Raw genomic sequence first — 16,090 nt, 5'->3', positions numbered from 1 at the left:
ATTAAGGGGGGGACCAGCGCGTAATGGCGTCCCGTGACGGTTCGGTTCCCCGAACGTAGGCGTTTTTTCTTGGCCGGAATCGCGGACATTTTTACGAGGATTAGGCGTTCGCGGAGGAAGAAGATAGAGGCACGGTGGCGCGGTAGCGGATTTTATCGTGGTGGAAATCGACGAAACGGGCGCTGCTATGTGGTAGCAGGCTTTCTACACCCACAAGCGTGCACGCGTATGCGTTAGATGCGGGTCCGGTTTCTCGTGTTACCGTTTCGTGATGCTGCCGGCTGCCCGGCAGCCGCATAATACGCGTATAACTTATGCTCGGGGCGCAGAAGGGACGTCGCAACCTTGTGTAAGAGGTCTCTGATGTGTTCGCGAAAAAAATAGCGAAAAACGTGAGCCCGGGAACGTCGGTACCTGCCCACGCACCGTCTTCACAAATTTCGTGCGTGCGGACACGTGAGAACGGTTTCGCTTTCTGTATCTTATTCGCTAACAAGGGAAGGATACGAATGGGACCAGAGCTTTTTAGCCGAATTCGGGCTTAAAATGTAGAGCATCGTTGATCGAAATCGGATCCCAGAATACGGTCGACCAGAATTTAATAACGTTAAAGAAATTAAGGATCGATAGAAATCTGGAAACCAATTTTCTATTGCATTCGGATCAAGGGAACTCGTTGGTCACTCTGTAAATGGCAAATTCTTTTGTTTAAACCACTCTTGTGTCCTCTTAGCGTTATACTCGTATTCTCTTTTTAACGCTGATTCATCTCAAATCAATTATCTCAACGGGTCAGATCGGCTCGACGAGTCATCGTTCCTTCAAAACGATGGAAACAAATTACAATTGCATTCGAAAGAGAAAAATACACATTGCCGCGCGTTCTCGATAAAGAATTTCGAGTTTACACCGCAGGATGTGTGGCTTTGTAATTTATCTTCGTTTCAAAATGGGCACAGCGGGATGCAAAGCAAAGATATCGTAACCGACAAGCGAGAAACGTTGATTTAACATGCGGAAAGTTATTTCATTATCGTTGCTCCGATGTCACATTAAAGCAACCCCTTTATTTGGTATTTGATCCGATTTAAATTTCATGAGAATATAGTTCCACGTGGCTAGTAAATGTACAATAGATCCGAGGCCGTGAAAATATTCAAGATTATCCGGGTACAGTATCGTTGAAAAGTTTCAGAATTATTTAGTACGGTGCTACAAAATTAAAGAAATATAAACACGTGACGTACCACATAGTTATTAAAATGAATAGCTGTTTTCATTCCATAGGTTATAAGAATAGATTATAAAAAGATGCTATAAATTAGCGTGACTCTTAAATTCATATATCTATTATCTACATTTTTGTTGTAAAACAATAATATACTTTTCAATTTCATTATTAGCATTTATCAATTTATTTTAGAAGCTATACATAATTTGAGTTATAGAGGGTTAAGAATTTGTTTTCAATCTAGCCACAGGATTATACGAGATCTACACTCAATCGTAATAATTCTGAGATCCAAACGTTTGGTTTCCAGAGACTTAAATCACTCGATATTGGGATCGTATTAATAACTGCTGGATTAACGGCCAGTGGCTAGAAAGGGTCCCACGATAGAATGTAAATTAGTAGGTCCTCGATAAAGCTTGGAAATCCATAATGAAAAGACCATTAATACGATACAGGCACAGCTGTCTAATAAAATACGGATCTGACTCAACAGCCATTTATCTTATTTAATTTTATAACATGTCTGCAAACACATATATACGCTATGTAAATAGTTTCAGTCGTGGTTGTAGTTTATCAAGTGCAAAGGTGTTTAGTTAGCAGCATTAAATCGAACGTTTAAGCTCCGTTTAATCGCGTTTCGTCCAAACTGTTTCGAAATTTATACATATGAACGCAAATGAATGGAAAAAGGAGTTTTAATGAATCAGAATTGTTTCATTAAGAATGGAGTGTCTATTTACTATGTCTACAATTAGTAATTCTTTTGACTTAAAAGTGTTTCCTTGTAGAGTCGTTGAAAACAATATGTAACTATTTCTATTTTCAAACTTTTTCAAAAACTAACGAAATAAATTACATCAAATATAGTGCAGACATTATTGGAGGTCGTTGCTCCTTTCTCATTTATTAAGTTTCGAACCTCGAAATTTTGGAATCATACTCGTGTCATCGATCAATAATAATACGCCTGTTAAGTTTTTCGAACCCCCACCAGACTGTTGTCTCTGTGGCACCGTTGCAAACATGTATAATTTTAAAAGCTCGCGTAGATATTCCGTTCACTGTACTTGAAATATAAAATCAATGCACGGTCGAGTACGACGGTCTTTCGCATAATTTTTGCCCCCTTGTTCGGTTATTTCTCGGTATATTCGATTCGAACCGAGCACATCCGTAACACTAATTTATACAGCATCCTGCGCCGCGTAGCCCACATTTACACGTCGCGTAGCACGGCCCCCGGGAGGCATCGGCTGCATCTGCGCTCGCGAGCACGAAATACCGAAGTCTTTTGAATCCATTACCGCGTACACGCCGACTGGCCTTTTACAGAACGCTGAGAGCGCTTCTCCGTACGGCGTGGCACTGTTAAAACGGCCCGGGAGCATAATAAATAGCGGTCTTGCCGCGGTGACAGGACAATCCTTACCTACTACGACCACGTGGCCGAAGACCTGATCGTTGGCCACGTGGGAACAGTTCCACCGGTGATGTCTGAACTGATGTCGGCACTCGCGAAGTCCGAGCTCCGCGCCCTCGCCCACCGCAGGCATCGCGTGCGGCGCTTTTCTGCACTGCTCCCGTTGACTCTTCGCCAGACCGGGAATACGCCCGCAGACAGCCGCCCCGACCACCACCGCTCCGACCACCCTGCAACCAAGCCGATTTACCGTGTGCGTCTTTATTGTCAAACGAATTTTTTGGGCCTCCTTTCGCGCAGGGAAGAACAATGCGCCCCGTCGGTGAACGCCATCCTCCGGAGTACGATCCTCCGGTGGACACAGTGGCGATACACTACCGTGCATCCGCGAGAAGTTGACTAGCGAAAGGAATGCGGGTCCTATTGGTGCCCCACTCTAGGTTAAATAGGCGGAGCAAGTCGAAGTACACTCCCCCTCACTTGGCAACTTCTCGCGGACGCACAGTACAAGTTTCAGTATTTGTTTTACGCTGCAGCAATATACAGTTCCGGACTAAATGACAGGACGTGGGATGTTTTTGAACGTTTCAGACACTCAATTTTAGACACTCTATACGTTAGTAATGCCCTTAGAGGTGAGCATAATTAATCTCAAGTTTGTATCTCATGCAGAAAGAGATCTTCTATTAGCTCTATTAGCTTGAGTTACTATTTTCACTGAAAAAAGAACAATGTTTGAGTCGTTGACAAATGGGCAGAGGTAGTCTTATGGTATGAGCCAATATTGATTATCACAACAAAACTGATATCAACTTTTTATCAGGCCGTGTTTTATAATAAATATTTTATCACAAATTTTCACGTAGAAAAAATAATTTCTCAACATTTTTGGAAACCTTCTGGAAGCGCGATTACGCAATATTCGACGCGTGTTTCGAATATTATACCTTCGTGGAAAGGTTACAAGCATCAGGTATAATTTTTCTCAATTTCAACGCGCCTCTATACGAAACGTCGAACGCGATAATCGATGTATCGCCGTACGGTAAAAAATACTCGATATATCTCGTTCTATGAGCTTCCCCCGAACGTTAAATCAATTTCGTATAAATTATCGTCCACGATGGCGGTTTCGAGAAGATCCACGGGAACAAGGTACCGTTTAGCGTCCGGTAACATTGAGAGATCCAGAAACGACGACCGGTAGTGGGCCTACCTGATCGTACGACGAATTAAATCTCGATAAATTCGAACGTGTGAAAGTACGGAACGAGCGTGTCGACGAGGGGAGTCAGCGGCGCGGTCGATCCTCATTAGCATTTTAAGTTCCTTCGTTTCGTTGTCGTCGTATTAATTCGATTCCGGTGGTACGTTATACTTCGCCGTGTACGCGACGTTGTCCGCGGCAAGAAATTAACGACGCTTCGATCTTTTTATCCCACGACCTGGTCGAGTCTCTTTCTCTCTGTGCCTCTTCGCTGCAACGAGCCGCGGAAACTCGCTGATCCTCCATCAGGGATACTTCGACAATTACTGTCCGGACATGATTCATCGAGCTGCCGTGGAAAAAGACTTCTTGAAAAATGTGAAAGCACGCCGGTTTTTGATGCGACTGTTGGACGTTACGTTGGCACTTTACGCTTTCGCGACCGATGATGTACAGCGGTTCGCGAAAGGTTGCAGAAGTATCACCTTTTTAACACCCGTTTTGGCGCAGGAAATATTGCTGCTCGTGAAGAGAACCTTTCTTGATTCTACCTCTGATCGTTTTTATCGATGTACCTTTTTTTATATTGATGGGTGAACTGTAGAAAGAGATACACAGTTGTTTGGAAGATTTTGTTAAAGACGGAGCTGTTGACGAGAGATAAAAAATCTCGAGATTAGATGTCGAAGAAAATAAATCTAGATATCCCTATTGAATTTTAACACTAAAAACAAATTTTCGTGAATAATTTGAGGGGTTTAGAAAATATTACCTTCCTATTAAGTTCCGATGCTTGAACGTCTTTAATTGCTACGCAACGATTAATATATCGTTCCACGAATTTTCTTATTGATGCACGGCTTTCAATATTATACGCTGATAAATAAAACCTGTCTTGCTCGTTTACTTGCCACGGGTATGGCAGACAAGTAATGGCCCTGAATTAAGGTAAATATTCGCAACATGAACATACGAGTCTCGTATAAATCGAAATCTGAATCTCGAAGCGTATTTGACTCGAAAAGCTTGTACGCTTTAATCTTGTTGCACTTTTTTAAATCATTACACAGTTGATTACAGATAATATTAATCACTTATAATTTTTGAGAAGCGGAGGTAACATTTTAACCAATATAAATGTATTTCGATTGGTCTCGATAGAACTAAGCAATGATACAAGGAATGTGGTCCAAATTAAAACTTGTTTAATCGAATAAAAATTTAAAGAAACGAAGTTGATATCTCCATTGGTTTCTGAAAAAATGGGTTTAATAGAGACATGTTTCTATAACTAGCAATTTATCTATATTTCGACAAACAGGCCTGTACAAATTTTGACGAAACGTTACGTAAGTTTAGTAAGAGGATTAATTTCGAGATTATTTCCGTGAAAGCTCGCAGCAGTGACTGTCACAGTTTTAGGGTGCACGATGATCCGCTTACGGTGAACTCAATCTAATCTAATTTAACCGATCGTCGAACCGACTTGTATCGCTTTGTATTATATAATCCACGATCGGACGCGCGTTTCGTATTAAAAGTTTCATGCCCATCCGTCATCCCGATCCTTATTTCGACATCTTCACGAGCAACCTGCGGGACGCGATCACGGCATACTAAAAACGATTACCTGCCGACAACCTGAAACGTGATACTCTCAACCTCCTACTGGTCCATTGCGTAATTTACATCCCATAAGTCAACCTCCTCGTAGCGGTAACAGCGTTTCCAGAAACCGTGCGGATACACGCGAACAACTCCCACTTATTTTGTTCGCTTTTCGCTCGTGAGATCCACCCGTCAGCGATGTTCCGAATTTATTTAACGACGAACGACACGTAAAAGAACACAAAACGAAATTGCAGGCTTTAAAGTTCCTTGCTGCGACGGCTGGGAGTGGTTGTCGAGATCTTCCGAACCGAGAGCAATTAAAATACTAGATATACAGGTCTCCATCGAATGAGATCACTCGAGTATCTTATTTACCGTTGCACCAAAAAATTTCGCTATTCAAAGGGGCACGCGTGAACGATAAAATTCACAAATTTTCATTTTAGTCATAGAATATTTCTTTACCATGAGACTTTCGTGATTAACACTAGAACTACTGACAATTACAGTGTATTTATTTGTACCAAAGAAATTAAAACGATAGATACGTCAAGAAATCTATAACACTCTTATAGAAAATTACGGTAAATTGTCAAAAATTCAATCGAGTAAATTTTTTGCAATGGATCATTTCGGCTGCTTTGGTAGTTTCAGTGTTAAGTCGAGGAAATTTTATTCATCGATAACCCCGTCCCCCTGCTTTTGCCATCCTTCGAATCCACTCAAACGGTTTCAAACTTCCCAGAACATTTACCATCCCCGGTTTCCCTCGACGTCGGTTAATTTTTTCAATTTATTCTCACGCGATGCACGCTTATTGGCGTTTCTGTTCGGAAGGAGCGGCATTATTAACCGTTGCAACGCCGCGGAGGCTTAATTAAAGAGCGCGAGTCGAACGATGCACGACGTCGAGACGCGTTTGCGGAAACACACGACGCCGGGACGTCTTCACCTGGACGCGCGATTATGTCTTCCCGTTCGCGGAACGAAAATCACGAAACGGTCCCTTCGTTCATTGCCGCCCATCGCGTCAACGTCTTCCTCGTTTATACGAGAGGGACGGACCCTCCGGGCGATTTCACTCGGCTCGTTTTCGCACGGCACGCGGCCGCCGTCCTGGCAGCTTCTCACGTTCATCAGGACACCTTGTAGATCGTCCCACGTGGTGAGTTTCGGCCACCGAGCCCGCGCGATGCATTCCAATGCAAATAACTCTTCTGCCCCGGGGACGCGACGCGTAATCGTCGCAATTTCATGCTTCTCAGAAATCCAGGCCTTCCCCGTACCCCCTGTGCGTTCCATCCTCGTTGTTCTGCGGTTTCTTCCCCGTTCCTGGCCTCCCCCGAACCTCCGGGTTTCCATATTTGCTCCACGAACCACCCCCGAGCGAGCAACGCGACGATAACCAGGTTCGTCGATTATTTACAATCTGTTCGATAAGAGCGTGAATGCGATATTTTCGAAACTTGATACCTAATGAAAAGGAAATTATTAGTTTAAACACTCGTAGTTTCCTTCGAGGGTAGATTGGACCCATTATTAAACAAAAGCGTATTGGATTTTTAAATATACTTGCGATTTGTACACGATCTTTTTTGAAGCAAATTATTTTTTTCTGATTTATCGCGTCCAAATTGATATCAGACTGTAGGACTGTTTTTCTGGATCGGACGAACCATCGCCGCCAGCCGTGTTTCAATTTGACCGATCTATGGATCCTGATCGTCCAGGATGATGGATGGACTAGGCGATTTGGTTTTAATGCTCGATTGGGGTGAATTTAATTTGTAGTCTCCTCTGGCAGGCTAAGTGCTTGTTTCGTTTGTGATATATTTCTAGCTCTAACGTTAAAAATTATTCGAGGGTAATTTGTAACAAAAATTTTATTCTACGTTTTCGATTAATTTTTGTATACAGAATTGATCTCTTCTCAGTCGTTTGCTATTATTTGTACAAAATATTAGCACACCTGTAACTTCAATTTTTGTAAAATTGTAAAACTATTTTAAAAACAGAAAAATGTTTTATTTTAATGAATTTCTTCTCAGTCGTTTGCTATTATTTGCGTAAATAAAATAACCAAGATGAATGGAACTCGATGGTTTTCGACGACTAAGGTATAGCTGTAAGTAGTCCGTTGGAAAATTATTAAATCGAAGCGTACGCGAGTATAACAGCGTGAAAAGTTGATAGCATTTGTCCCGTATAGTTAATTTCACGTCCATTACGTCATTCGTTATCCCTAATTAGAGACGCTTAATGTTACGACGCCCTTAGGGCACGTCTCGAACGAGCGAGTCGTGCTGATACTAATTATTCATTTGTCTTACTTGCGCACCGAGTAATTACAGTCTGCTCTAACGCAATTACTCGGTGCAACCTGGAAGCTATCTTGGAATCGTTTTAACACCAGTAAATTTCTGCGCGAGGAAATTGTACATCATGTTGATACACTTTTCAATTAGAATTTTATAAAGTATCTCTCGAAGGCAAAACAAGCGAACGAAGCGATATCGATCAGGCGCACAATTGCTTCGCCGGAAATAAATCGATCGTTGAAATATTAATCTGAACTCTGATATTTAAAAATTGATAAAATAGCAGAATTATATATTCTACACTTTGTAAAGAACCAGTTTCTCCTTGCTCTCCTTTTTTACACCAAAAGAATTTCGTGAATTCTAAAAATTAGATAGAAACACAGTGCAGCGTAGTGCACATAGTCATTAAATATGGAAAAGAGATATAACGATTAACTTTCTTCCTACCTAAATACGAAATGCATGTTTATACTTTTACCTCGCATGTTCCTATAATGAGTATCTTTCGACGTTAAACGATACTCAGTTTATTACAACAAACGTTTTATAACAAATTTATAATACTTTATACATCGTGGTATAGCATTAGAAAGCGACTAGATTACACGAGACATGTAATTCGTTATTTGGCGTTTTCTCTATTTCTGTTTCGCTTCCAAGTACTGTTCCATCTCGCGATTATCGTTATTTTCTTCTTATTATCGTTTTTACATTTCAACGCGTCACGTAAGTACTTAAATAAAAATACGTAACACACTTGTACGCCAGAAATGCAAAGAACGTGTTCACAGGGCACGAATTTATTAAATAAATGATTTGGGTGGTAGATTTGAAAAATATCTGAGCGTCGAGGGGTTAAAGAACTTTGCATGCTAGGATTTTATCGCGTCCCTTGGCGAGTTTGCCGAGGAAACAGGATTCTACGCGTACAGATACCGCGACTTGTGACACAGATTTTGCATCTCGCGACGCTGGTCGAGTTCTCTTTTAGAGAATCTTGTGCCGCTGTTCCGCTCTTAGTATGCCGAACAGGTAACCGAGAACAACGGGCCTCTCGTGCATGTGCTCGGCAGCAATACATACGTAGCCATTAGCGCGTAATGTATAACATTACGCCCTCCTCATACAGAGGTTAATGGTGCGCTATTTGCAACAGGCCGCTTCACCACCGTAGGCCACCGTCTTTTTAAGCCGCTGTCGCGACGATTCTCAACAACCCCTAATCTCTACCAAGCGTCTTTTTTTTACCATTAATACTTCAAACGCGTAACGTGAAAGTTCTCCGAATCCGTCTATTTTTAAGAAAGTTAACGATCTTGCTTGCAATAGCAGAGTGGATATAGATCTTTATAGTCGCGACTGTCAATCGCACGACAAAATTATTAACACTGGTCGAAATAAAAATTCGAAAAAATTTACTCGACTGGATTCTTGAAAATATACCGCAGCTTTCTAGAAGAGAGGGAATAATCATTTATTTTCATCGCGTTATAAATTTCTTCGAGTGTCTATCGTTCCAATTTCTTTGGTACAAATAAACACGCCGTAACTGTCGGCAGTTCTAGTGTTATATCACGGTAAACGATGCTGAAGAAATGGTTACGACGACATAATTTTAATCGTAGACAGAAAAATTCTCAACTGTCGACAACCGACCAAAATTTGTAAATCGTGCTTCGACGTGTATTTCGCAATTACGAAGGTTGGTGAGAGAATATTTGCATTTAGAGTTATAAACGATATAAAGGCATCGAATCGACTGCTACGCCCAAGATAATCAATCTTTCTTTCCCGGAATCGCAATAAGAGATACTTTGATCGTAACTCGAAGCAACAGAGTGGTAGGAAAAATTGGTAAATCACGGGAAATTATCGGGTTGCCGCGCGCTGCTTTGCATAATATCCTCTTTACAGGCTACTGTTAAAATACCTTTCGCGGTATCGTATCTTATTCTCGAAAGTCCGGCGCGATTCGACGCACCTTCGCGCTCGCGATAGATCATTATTCGATTTTCCACGTTCCGGTCGCCGACAGCGGCGCTCACAGCAGAACCGCTTCCACGGATATTTTATATGGATCGACTGAACACAGGTGGTCCCGCAATAATGTTTATTATCGGCGGGCATAATGTCGTTTCGAGAATTTCTGGTTTCCGTTCAGGTGCTGTTTCGCGAACGCCTCCTCGACCCTCTTCGTCTCCTATGGTCACGCTCGGCTACTTCCGCTTCCCCGTGCTTTGGTAAGCCCCAAGGGCTTTAATCTTTACTGACAAGAGACTTGAGGTTCTTGATCCGGGTAGACTACGGGTTCTTCGCTAGTAGGAAGAACGTAATTGCTCGTGACACAGTTCCGCGCGACGCTGATCGGATTTTGTTTTTGTAAATTGGTTACGGAACACTTCTTGGGAGGATTTCTTACCACGAGATTCGTCCAAGCGACTGCTCGCGTGTTTTTATTTTTAAACTGTAATTGGTTGCCATCGATGATTAGAATTTATAGGTAGATAACTATCTAACAATAATTTCAGTTCTTTTAAACGAGCATTCCTCATTTTGAGACATTTCGATGATTTTCGATACATTCTAGTATAAAAAATTAGTATGACTGTCGAATCGATTTTTGTAGAATCGTAAAATTGAACTATCGTTCCTCTGAATATATTTAAACTTTCATATTTCCGTTTTAAAAACAGGAAAACGTTCTATTTTAATTAACACATCCAATAGTCAGAAACGTAGTATCGAGCGTCTTTTGTTTCTCAGTATTTTTATATATATTGTATCTTCACAATCGATATTTTTGATATTCCAAGTCGCTATAGATAAGTCTTTGGAAGTTCCTAAAACGCTGCGTGACTGCTGCATAACGCATCAGTTACTATAGAGAGCATTAACGGGACGCATCGTGGCAGTATCCGCGTATCACTTTAGGGATTTATGTCAACCGAAACGAATTCGCTTTTCAATGACGAGGCTCGCTGTGACTTCATCCGAAAAAGTTTTATTTGAAGGCCATTACAATTTCCTGACACCCGTTTAAGCGTTTAATATGAGTAACACGGATCAACCGTACGGAAGATTTAAAAAAAGCGGACTTGTAATCTTCCATGTCTGATTCTGATCCTATTAAATGTAATTTTGGCTCGCTGCTGAACATCCATGGAATTCCTGACTCCCCCTTTTATCACGTGTCGAAAAAGAGAAACGAGAATATAAAATTTAAATATTTCAACTTGATTTATAAAATTTTAGTCTCTATTATTTACTTTATTAAATTGTATAGAAACGAGCGTATTTATTACATTAATAAATTCGTAAATGCTGTCGATTGATTTCAATAAGAATTTCTCGATCTCTATCTTTTAATTATTGATCGATCGACAACTCCTTCGACCGTGTCGTTGGAATCGATATCCGAGTTCCACTATGTCCGACAAAAACTTGATGACGAAGAGCAACTCATTGAGCAGGGACTACTGTATAATTTCATCCGAAGAACGACTCCCCGTAGATCATTACATTTCTCTAACGAGTACCAGTTAGCGACTGTTCGGAGACGCGTGTCCATAGATCAAAATGAAACGAGGAACAAAAAGAAAAAGGAAACGTGTACGTAGTCTCCAAATGTAATTACGATCTTCGATTGAAAGTAATAAATTCAATGGCGGTCAACATGCTAGAACTTCTTTTCGTTACCGTTTTTTCTACACAAATCCATATGTATAAACATTCGAGTTATAATGAAGCAATTATTATTAACCCTAGAGAGACCACTTAAGTTTTCCATATTTTATGTTCAAAATACGTTTACAAACTTTAAGATTTTCTGACCCTTTTTTAGTCTTTCTAGGGTTAAGAGACCAACGCGACGAGCTGTTCAAAGAAAGCAGAAACGCTTTAGAAAATTCTCTGACGGGAAACCGTGTGCTTACGAGATCACAATGATCCATATAATCGACAATAATTATAATAAGCATGTACGGTGCACGGTACCAACCCCTGGGGGCCACCCCTGGGCTCTTCTGTTCACACCAGTCTGTCTTTCTGTACCTCCTTACTTATCCTATTTACGCACTTAACCCGCTTTACTTAACGCAAGCTATTGAATTCCTTCAAATAAGGAAAGCTAATTTAAATATATATCGTATTAAGATCGCCCGATGGGGGCTTTATGATCGCAAATTACAACGAATCACAGCCAAAGTAAGCGCTTAATGGGGGTTTAACTCTAATAACGATGTACCTTGGCAAAGAGAAGAAATCGTCGTCCAGCACTGTGGTACCGTTTATCGTAAACTCTGTACCCGTACCTTCGAGGCACGAAGGGTAAAGTTTCCCAGTTTAAACTTGACCACGAACTGCATTTTGTTGTTATTATCGCGATCACGAGCCAACGAGATACACAAATTGTCACAATTAGTAATTTAAAATCGTTGGTCGCTAACTAGCATTTTTCTATTTAGAGGACATTTAGAAAAACATTTTTTTTACTGCTATTAAGATTTATTTGAATATCAGTTGTTTTTTTACGTAATTTTACCACATTTAGATGTAAATTCAAAAGAGGGTAAATATAATGGTTCGTGAATTAAATAAAATAAGAAAACTAAATAAAATGCATAGAATATCCTGTAATTTCTACAAAGCCTTTATAGGACTGATTGCAATATTGATTTTCCGTGAAACGTCTTAATCATTTACCAAACAAGCACTAGGCCTCGTACCCGGAAGTCTCGATTATTAATGGTACGGCGGAGGAGCAGTCACCTTCGCGTCATGGACTATTACTATAAAATCAGGCAGATTATCATCGTTAACCACCTATTCACATGCATATCCTGCTTACCAAAGGTTAACCGTTTGCGTCAGAATTATTAGGGTTAGCGTTCACTATACTACCACCGTTACATCGTGGTCTATTACTATTTACATGTCTTCCTTATTGGATGATTGGCCGTGACGATTATTACCGAAGATAATCCCGAATGTATTCGCTGTTCTGTGTCTGTGACAACAAAGATACAAAATGATTCGTGACACTTATGATTCTTGTGCAAGTAAACAAAATCAAAAGAAATATTTTACCGATCCGTACAATGTCCTAGAATTTAATAAATTTAATATCTCTGACAACTACTAAAAGATTGCACCTTTGAGTTTTATAGAATCATTTCTATATAGAAATATTTTTTCTGACAACAATTGATTTTCATAAGCGTATTCCACGGGTAGACACTCCATTTTCAGAGAGGTTTGTTCGAATCTGCGTCGATTGCAAGTAACATCGCAAGAAACGCCGAGGCAGTAAACGTGGAATCAGGTGTGTTCTCTCGGCGACTTTCTTTCGATGATATCTCGATAGTCAGTGCCGGGTGACACTGCGGGAATTCTGCTATGGATCCAAGTACACAATGTTGCTTGGTAACTGTACAATCTTGCGAGAAAGTATTTGCATGGTAACATGTGCAAGAACGAGAGATTGAATCTCGTTGCATCCAAGAATGCAAGGATCGCGTCTCCCTTTTTCTCCTCTTAGTTTCCATTCTTTGACGAATCGTTTCTGCGAAGCTATACCTCGGCGAAGTATGCACACGTTGCATCGATAGTACGGTTAATCCATTATTGAAATCAATTATGGAAAATTGCATCCTTTTCTAGAACAAGCACCGTACGAGTCGTTTAATATTAGAAAACAAAATACCTCTGGTTTTACAGTTTTTAAGAAAATAAAGGATATCGTTTATAATTACCGGAAAGCATTCGATGATCGAGTACATATTAATTACCATTACAGTCACAGTCTCTTATTATCGATTACTCTTATCTAACATTTCCAGGAAATTATAATATTTCCGTGACGCTTATTCGTAAATAATACGCCTGGCGAATATTTATGAACGTCGATTTAAACGCGAAATTGTATAATAATGACACCGTGTAATGTTAGATAACGTATCGAGCTAGCAGCACTTTAAATTTCATTGCCTTGGCAAAGTTAGATAACGATTTGTCCCTTGGCTTGCCCTCGTAATTCGAAGACACAGCAAGGTGTATTTACGCTGGAGAAAGATGGAGAGACCAGTAGCGACTCTGTTAATTATAGCATTCGATACACCCATGCCAATGATTCAGTGCCTCGATATAATCTTACCAACGGGTCAGATATGTAATGGCACTCGTATCGCTCTCGGTCGTTGTTTCGATCATTTTTCCGCCGTTTAATGAAACGTTTAATTAAAGGGTCGCGTAACGGTGCATCAACTAAGAATAAGAACATCGAGTTACCAACAATTATCGAACCGAAGGACTCGCGAGAAATCTAAAATTTGGTACGAATTAGAAAAGTTAACTTCCATTTTCTTACGATTTCATTTTTGTTATAAACGAAGAATAACTATCGCGGTACAAAACGTATTTCGATGAAATTAGAAACGATTTAAAAAAGGTTTTAGAGACTCAGGTTAAAAATATTGTTACTGTGTTCATTTACTGAATATAGTTTCTGTTATATCCATAGTCAAGATCCTTTCGATTGAAATAATTATCCTCGAACAATGATTTATGATGAAACACGTACACCATTTATCCCCACCCCCCTAAAAAGAAAAACTATTGGACGATAAATCAAATCCGAACGTGGCACGGTAATCTTATCTCCCTACACCGATGTTTAATGATTCTTTATCCGACCTCCTAAGTGACACTCGGTGACAGAAAAATGAATCCTCGTGAATATCATTAAACGTTGGCGCGATTTCCGTGGCCGTTGCATGCACACGTGAACACACACGTGCGTCACATAGCGAGCAGAAGGCTCAGCAGTTACACGTATCTCGGAACCGAGATCGCGAGTCGTGAATCTACGGACTAGATAAGGGGATGATGCATAGCTTCGTTGTTAGAACACCGGCCAGGTTCCCTCGACGACGATGACGAAATACTCCGCGAAGGAAACGGTAACGCGCAATTTACGAGAAGGTTTTTGCATTCCATCCTCTCGAATCGACCCTCGCCACGAGATCGCGTTTAAAAATCATACGTATTTTCGCAATTCTTCGCGAACGACACGATGGATGAAACTTCTATAAGAACACTGCTATTTCGAATAAGAATGGCAAGAATTTTTATTTTTAAAAAACTGTTTTATTTCTATACCAAACAAAATATTACAATTTGGCACAGTCTGGTAGAAATCGCTTATTGCGAATACTCGACTTTTATTTTACAGTTTAATTATTCATTGTTATCAAAACAGATTAAAAACAAGAATTCATTGACCATCATTTTTCCAGGCATTTTCGCTGATTTATTCAAAAAATGTTTTGTATAAAAATAAGCTTTTCATTGGCAATACAATATGATGAATATACATAGATGAATGTCAATATTTCTACGCGTCGATAATATAAATTGTTCGATATAATTTCACCAAGTGGCCAATAAATTTATGGACTTTGATATGGGTATTGCCTAATACGAATTGTCTTTCAGCTCGAGTACCCTTCCAACGCCAGGCGAAAGTCCGAATCTAAAGAATTGATTGATACACTGCAATTTGAAGGGGTAGGGCTATGTTTACGTATGCTTATTTCGTATCAGAAGTTTGCACAGTGAAATACGCAGAGACTTATGAAACACTTCGTGTTGTATTTATGTTGCAATTATCGAGACACTTCATAAGCCTCGACTGCGCAAACTTGTAATACGAAATAAGCACGTGTAAACATAGCCAGCCCTACCCCTTCAAATCGCAGGATATCCATCAATTTATTACAGTCAGACTTTCGCCAGCCGTCGAGAGGAATTCGTGCGTAATCGTCCATATTTTTCAATCGAAAACAAACTGGAAGACATTTCGCGTTAGACAGTGCCAAGTTTTTTAAAGTTAGCGATCAAGAACATGTTACACAGGCTATTGTGAATATCGACGGTTGAATTTTTCTTCAACCTTGTGCTATTTACAGATACAATTTATCACCTGTGGAATAGTCGTCCGTTTTATTTGAAATCGAATAGTTTAGTTTTAAAGTGCAGTTTAGCGTCACTTTCAATGTGTTTATTTCTGATCTTCAGAAACTTTCGGTGAAATTAAAAAATTTGAAATCATTCTAAAAAAATTATTTTTAGCTACAGGGGTCAATTACAATCATTTTTGGTCTATAGACACACCCCCGAAATCCTACGCACTTACGAGGAAAAAATTCTTTACCGAAAATACAATGTCTGACCATGAATGACGATTCCCCTGAAATTCGGCGAAATTGAAAACTTTCAAATCATTCTGGAAAAATTAT

The 16,090-nt window shown here is 40.1% G+C and overlaps 1 protein-coding gene across 1 annotated transcript in view; it reads right to left on the bottom strand.

The window, feature by feature from the left end:
• LOC143349963 (protein Wnt-7b) overlaps positions 1–16,090 on the bottom strand; it is a 92,001-nt gene that overhangs the window by 38,209 nt on the left and 37,702 nt on the right. The window contains exon 2 of the mRNA XM_076781650.1: positions 2,667–2,887. Coding sequence (XP_076637765.1) covers positions 2,667–2,887 — 221 coding nt within the window. The remainder of the gene's footprint in view (positions 1–2,666; positions 2,888–16,090) is intronic.

This window comes from Colletes latitarsis, chromosome 14 (assembly GCF_051014445.1).
Source record: "Colletes latitarsis isolate SP2378_abdomen chromosome 14, iyColLati1, whole genome shotgun sequence".
In the NCBI taxonomy this organism is placed as follows: Eukaryota; Metazoa; Arthropoda; class Insecta; order Hymenoptera; family Colletidae; genus Colletes; species Colletes latitarsis.
Note: the sequence above shows the minus strand (reverse complement) of the source record. Positions and strands in the feature narration are given on the sequence as shown.